Raw genomic sequence first — 7,074 nt, forward strand, 5'->3', positions numbered from 1 at the left:
GTGAGGCTGGGCTCCAGCTACCATCAGCATGACCAACACTGAGGGTTGTTGGTGGAAGTTGGCTCAGTGACATCTTAGAGGGTCAACCAAGTTGGTTGGTTGAAAGGAGGCAGGCAGAGATCTGTGTATCATCCAGAGACATAGCGGGTATCATCTTCTAAGAGTGGATTCTTCATACAGCATGGGAAATCTACGGCTACACTCACAGGCAGGTCAGTGATGCAGGAAGGTGGGGAGACCAGACTCATGCAGAGATGCAACAGGCACCTCCTCAGTAGGCTGTTTTGGGCTCCCATGAGCTTCCAGTTTCTACATTTCGCATGGCGATCCCCCTCCCTCGGGGGGGGGGGACATCTCACGACATCTGCTGCCTTGCCTTGGCGCAGAGCTTGGACATTACCAACACAGGCAAAGGTATTCCCCTACTGACTATTAAGTTTTTGCTGTTCTGCAACCTTTTGCCTTGGCAGGAGCCTCAAGAGAGGGGGAATTCTCAGAAGGGAGAGGGCAAGAGGTGTGGAAATGCTAACCTCCCCTCCCCCCAGCAGCCCAAACACCTTTCCCCTTTAATAAAGCCACTGCTGTTCTGATTGCTAAGTGATGCCTAGATCAGGCTAACCAAATGCCTGACCACGCTTTGGAATGCATTAATCCCCACGAAGAATGAATTTCCCCAGTCGATCCTGTTTGGCCTCCGTTTTCTACTGGAGTCCCCAAATCTAAGCTTCCCCTCCCCCTCCCCCTCAAAAACCCCCACAGAAGGAGAACCACCTGTTGAATATGTGTGTGTGTGTGTGTGTGTGTGTGTGTATACACACACACACACACACACACATATACATATATATATATACACACATTATATATAAATAGATATATACACACAAACACACACAGCTCACTGGGGCTTAATTTAGAGGCCCGACAGAGCCCCAGGACCCAATTTTCTTTGCCAGGTGTAAGGTAAAGGGACCCCTGACCATTAGGTCCAGTCGTGGCTGACCCTGGGGTTGTGGCGCTCATCTCGTTTTATTGGCCGAGGGAGCCGGCGTACAGCTTCCGGGTCATGTGGCCAGAATGACTAAGCCGTTTCTGGTGAACCAGAGCAGCGCGTGGAAACGCTGTTTACCTTCCCGCCGGAGCAGTACCTATTTATCTACTTGCACTTTGACGTGCTTTCGAACTGCTAGGTTGGCAGGAGCTGGGACCGAGCAATGGGAGCTCACCCCGTCGCGGGGATTCAAACCGCCGACCTTCTGATCGGCAAGTCCTAGGCTCTGTGGTTTAACCCACAGCGCCACCCGCGTCCCTGTGTAGTCCCAGGTGTAGAACCCCACACATTAGTAGAGTCACAGAACTGTAAAGTTGGGAGGGAGCCCAACCCGCTGCAATGCAGGAATCACAGCTCAAGAATCCCTGAAGGAGAGACCGCTGATTCAGGCCAATGCTAATCTAGTCTGCTATCCTGTCCTCACAGTGACCAGCCTGATCCCTGTGGGAATCCAACACGCAGGGCACAGGCACAAGGAGAACTCTCCCATCCTGTGGCTCCCGCAGAACTGGTATTCAGAAGCATCTATGGATGGGACTCGGGTGGCGCTGTGGGTAAAAGCCTCAGCACCTAGGGCTTGCCGATCGAAATGTCAGCGGTTCGAATCCCCGCAGCGGGGTGCGCTCCCGTTGTTCGGTCCCAGCGCCTGCCAACCTAGCAGTTCGAAAGCACTCCCGGGTGCAAGTAGATAAATAGGGACCGCTTACTAACGGGAAGGTAAACGGCGTTTCCATGTGCGGCTCTGGCTCGCCAGAGCCGCGATGTCACGCTGGCCACGTGACCCGGAAGTGTCTCCGGACAGCGCTGGCCCCCGGCCTCTTGAGTGAGATGGGCGCACAACCCTAGAGTCTGTCAAGACTGGCCCTTACGGGCAGGGGTATCTTTACCTTTTTATGGATCAGGCCAAAGGGGGTTCCATCTACCCCCCCCCCCAACATCCTGTTTCCCCAGTGGCCAACTAGGTGCCCCGAGGGGAATTCCGCAAGCAGAACCCCCCAGCACAGAAGCACTGTCTTTCCCCCCCACGGCAGTTTCCAACAACTGGTACTGGGAAGCTCTGCGGGCCAATGTTACGGGTCCGTCCAGGCCTCTCGTGGGGAAGCCAAGCTGAGATCTCGTGGAGACAAGCAGTGAGAAACTCGCCTGCTCCATCCCGGATGGTGTCGGCGGAGGTGTGCGAGGGGCAGGGTGGGGGGAGATGGGGAGGGCGGAGAAAGAGGTGAATGGAGGAGAGCCAGAACAGAGCAGTCCCAGCCATTCCCAGAGGCCGAGGCTGCGCTAATGAAACCGCTGATGGAACGCAGAAGCGTGAAAGGATTCCTAATGGATGTGACAAGTCTAATAAGAATTTTCGCCTGGAAGGGACCCCCCTTTGGGGCAAGATGCTGACAGGATGCTGATGGCTGAAATTTGTTTACCCGTTGGCACCAATGGTGCCTTCCTTGCCAGCGTTGTATTAATCTAATTTGTGACATTAGAATGAGGGGGGTGGGCACAGAGTTTGACTGAAGCACTGCTAATCGGGAGTGTCAGTTACTTACTCATATATATATATATATATATATATATATATATATAAACTTTCACTTGCCAGTCTTCAGAGAATGGTGGATTTGGGGTCTTCCAGCCAAGTCTAAAGCACGTCACACAATTCCGTTTACAGCCAAGAAATCTATTGAGCTTTTATTTTTATCCTTCTCCCGCAAACTAACTCGAGGTCTCAGGACGGGCTCTTGCCGTGGCACCCAAATTTTCAAGTGCAGGATGAGGGCACAGGATTCCGCATGCTGGACGGATTCTGGCTTTCTTTCTTTTTTTCAAAAAAAAATTCAACCAAGTTTCTAGGTCTCTATATTAATAGAGTCCATGTGTTTTGACTTTTGAAAGCAAGATGACTTAACAATGGAAAAAGCGACACTTTGGGGCAGCCAAGGGGGGCTTATAAGTGTGTGGATGGATGCCAAGTGAAAAATCAGAAGCCATGGCTTTTTAAGCGTGTTTGTGGGAGGTGGGGTTATTGGTTTGAGTTTGTTTTTCATTATGTATTTGTATTCTCATTTTGCATTTTTCTGTCATGAACCACCATCAGATATCCGGATGAAGGGCAGTGTACAAATTTTAATAATAATAATAATAATAATAATAATAATAATAATAATAATAATAATAGGATTTCAGAAGTTGTGGGGTATGGTGTTGAGGACTAGCTGCTTACTTTAAAAAAAAAAGGCAAGAATTTCTATCCCACTTTTCCAATACATAGGCATTACTCAGGGTGGCTTCTAGTAGCTAAGAACACAATATTATAATAAAATACAGTGGTACCTCGGGTTAAGTACTTAATTTGTTCCGGAGGTCCGTTCTTAACCTGAAACTGTTCTTAACCTGAAGCACCACTTTAGCTAATGGGGCCTCCTGCTGCTGCCGCACGATTTCTGTTCTCATCCTGAAACAAAGTTCTTAACCCGAGGTACTATTTCTGGGTTAGCGGAGTCTGTAACCTGAAACATCTGTAACCTGAAGTGTATGTAACCCGAGGTACCACTGTAATGCAAAATGCATCAGAGAGAGGCATGGCAGATGAATACCATGTTTTAAAAACTGCAGCTGCGAAGCCCCATGGTGGGTGATGAGACAAACATGGGCTGACTGGCCTCTCCCATCTTTATCTAGGGTGTGTCTTTGTAGAACTGTAAACGCTTCTTCTATAGCATTATTCACACTTTACCTCTTCCTCTGTCGTTTACTCCTTCTCTTCCTTTCCCCAGCCGCAGTTGACTATCTGACCAAGAACGTGAGCCTGTCCACACAGCGTAGAATGAAGCTTGGGGAACATTCGGCTGTGCTGGGTCTCCTACCAGTTGAAACAGGCCAAGCTTACTGATGGATGCGGCCACATGACATCGCCTACATTGATAGTCGACCACCAATGAGACACAAATGAAAAATGGAAGGAAAAAACCCCACTTCTGCCACCAGCCTTCCAAGGACCCAGCTCTGTCAACGCCCTTCTACTTCTGGGACCTTAAGCAGTGAACCTTCCAAATCTCGCCTGCTCCTGAAGGACAAAGACAACTGAGGAAGGAAGGGAGAATCTTCCACTAATCCAAATTCTTACTGTGCAGACCTGTTAAGAAAGCGCTCGCCTATGGTGACTTTGACCCCTTCAAAGGCCAGAGACAATGAGTGTGATCCGATGTTTATTTCCCCCCTGATGTTCAAGCCCTCCTAGCCAACGCCGTAAACAACCAACAGTTATGGACCTTCCATTGATGTGGCCTCTGGGCTTAAGTCACTGTGGAACCTGTTTTCTTCGTAAATATATAGATAGATAGGTAGATTCTTTTCGTCTGTCTGCCCCCCAGGCCCATTTAGTTATTGTACATGATCGGCATTGCCTGTGGAGGAGGAATCCTGGTGATTGTTAAGTGTTGATCTTGGGACCAAATGGGAAAATGTTTGGACCAAAAATGGAGAAGGTATAGCAAAAGGGGGTGAGGTTACAGTGCATCTCAATTCAATGTGTTGGGGAGAGGGAGATTTGATGTATATTGTAACTTTTTTTTTCCAGTTTGGGGACCACTAATTCTGCAGGCAGTTGAGACAGAATCTGAGGAAGCTGGAGGTTAGATGCATGATGAATACCACACAACTCTGTTCGCCTATGGCGTTTTAAAATTGCCACGTTCTAGCAATCTAGGGAGCCAAGTATATTAACAAATGCAAGGGACCCCTTGTTGAATAGGCTGTCAAAAATCCCACACACCCTGGCTTCAAAGTTGCATTGGGTCCTGTTGGATGAATCTATTCATCTACAAGTCCACCACATGGTGACAATGAAGATAGGGGGAAACTCTTCATTTTCTTCACCCTTCTGGTGGATTTTGACTGCTATACAGTCAGCGGCACCCAGCTTGCAAATGGAAGTCTTCTGTGGGAGGTGCTTTTATTAAAACTAGGTATTTAAAAGATTCAGGAACTGGCCCATGCGACACTAATTTGCAGAATGTTTCCATATGCACATTTCCACTGTTGCTGATGCGGTTCAGAAGCCCAGCAAGGTCTGTATGGACCCACATTCTTTACCCCTAGTGCAAATGCAAATTTGGGCTGGATTTCAGAGTGGGAGGCAGGAATCAATGTCTGCCAGGGCTCACTCTGAGCTGTGGGGTACCAGCAGGGTTTTCTGGGCCCACAAATGGATTGGGACCTTTGACCTCCCCCACAACCTGTTGGCAAGGTCTGCTGCCTATGTGCACATTGAAACTAAAAGAAATGCCTCTGGGCATGTGAAGATGGCAGAATTTCGCGGGCAATGTACTCTGTAGTGCCCCCAGTTGCCTTGTTACAAAGTGGGGGGGGCAGGGAGCAGGTCATCTGGGTCATCTCCTAACAATACCCCTGGAGGAACTTATTCCAGGGGTGACCTTGTATATTCCGTTTGATGGAAAAAGAGGAGATGAGAAAGTTCAAGGACAGGAGAAAAGGACAGTCGAAACAATTGGCTGGCAGTGGTAGCCAACAATCTGTATTAGGATGGATGGTTTTCAGTGGTAGAGCAGATTCAAGACCCAATTGCATCTCCAGATAGGGTTGGAAGACACCCCCTAAATGAAACCTTGGAGAGCCACTGCCAGTCAGTGTCAACAATACTGGGCTAGATGGACCAATGGTCTAAGGCAGCTTCCTTTGCCTTAGGGAGCATTCCATTGCATCGGTGCTAGCCTTTCCTCTTGGGAAGTGTCTGCAGCTCAATTGCAGAGCAGCTTGCTTTGCACCCCAAGGTCACTGGTTCACTCTGTAGCATTTTGAGTTCAAAGCATATCAGATAGCAAGGCTAGACTCTCCTGATGTTCAGAATACCTCATGGGTGTTGCAAGGTCTTCATTGTGTGTGTCCACGAAGTCCCCACTCCCCGAAAACTCCCTTAAATCCAACAGCATTCACCAGTGGGCATGTGGTGGGTTTTTAAGCGGTTCCAAAAATTATTGCTTTCCAAAATTAGGAGAACCATGAGTGCAATGTCAGACAGGCAAACCTTCAAGCCAGGAAGTGGAAGAATAATGAAAATACTGTGGGAATGTTCAGGGGTGCAGGAGAGGATATATTGTGAGATTATATCCTAATCCAACTTGTGCTAACAAGTTCCCAAAATATCAGCAGAGTTTATAGACATTCCCCTTTAATTTCACAACGGTAACGTCTGCACAGGTTCGCTAGAACCACTATAATAATTAATCTGGTAATTTTCCCTTTTGTTCCCTCTTAAAATACAAGACACGACACAGTCTTTATAAAAGTATAAAAGAGTTTACTCACGTTCTGTTCACAGTATGATCCCAGAAGGCAGACAGCTTTAAAAAGGTTACATACACTTAGAATCTATCTTGTAGCAAGATAGTCCTTATCTCCTCTCTTGGCTGAAAGCCAAGAGAGCATCCTTAGATGTTTCCTCATCGAAGAAAGATGGCAGAGAGAGAGAGATATGGCTGCCTGACCTGTGCTTTTATCATTTACCTGCACAGGTGAGGCCACACCCACCTCTGGTCACATGCGGAGGAAGTCCGTCCCCAGGAAGTTTACCTGCTTGCTGGACTGACATCCCTCCCCATGTTCTAACATGTACACTCTAGGAATGTTGTCATTGACTGCTCCTGTGTTTACATCCCACAAATACAAGGTGGGAAATTAGGAAGAGCTGGTAGTTTTAAGTTCAGAAAAGTCATTCCATCTCTCAAATTCCTTTCAGCCTCGTTTAAAGCCACGGGTGACCAGTTTCCTTCTCTACTGCTTTCACCTTGACAAACCATCTACTCTGGATGGTTTTAAGAGTTTCCAAGATACGGAATTTACCTCTAGCTCCAGCCACAGTCCCGGCCCATCTACCAAAATTTCTCATCTCAAGAGTTCACAACTCTAAGGCGAATTCGCTCATATCACAGAAACGGTGCCAGAATTACGTATAAGCTAAACAAAGCTATAGATTAGGGCCCCACTCTCTTGGGAGGCCCCCCAAAAATTTA

At 47.9% G+C, this 7,074-nt stretch overlaps 1 protein-coding gene across 5 annotated transcripts in view; it reads left to right on the plus strand.

Moving 5' to 3' along the window:
• Positions 1-6,118, plus strand: part of PAX7 (paired box 7) — a 171,172-nt gene extending 165,054 nt beyond the window's left edge. For all 5 annotated transcript variants that reach the window (XM_083454058.1, XM_083454055.1, XM_083454054.1 and 2 more), the window contains one exon: positions 3,820-6,118. In XM_083454058.1, coding sequence (XP_083310184.1) covers positions 3,820-3,935 — 116 coding nt within the window. In that variant the 3' untranslated portion in view covers positions 3,936-6,118. The remainder of the gene's footprint in view (positions 1-3,819) is intronic.
• Positions 6,119-7,074: the final 956 nt, after the last annotated feature.

Source organism: Podarcis tiliguerta, assembly GCF_965153285.1.
Source record: "Podarcis tiliguerta genome assembly, chromosome: 8".
Classification (NCBI taxonomy): domain Eukaryota; kingdom Metazoa; phylum Chordata; class Lepidosauria; order Squamata; family Lacertidae; genus Podarcis; species Podarcis tiliguerta.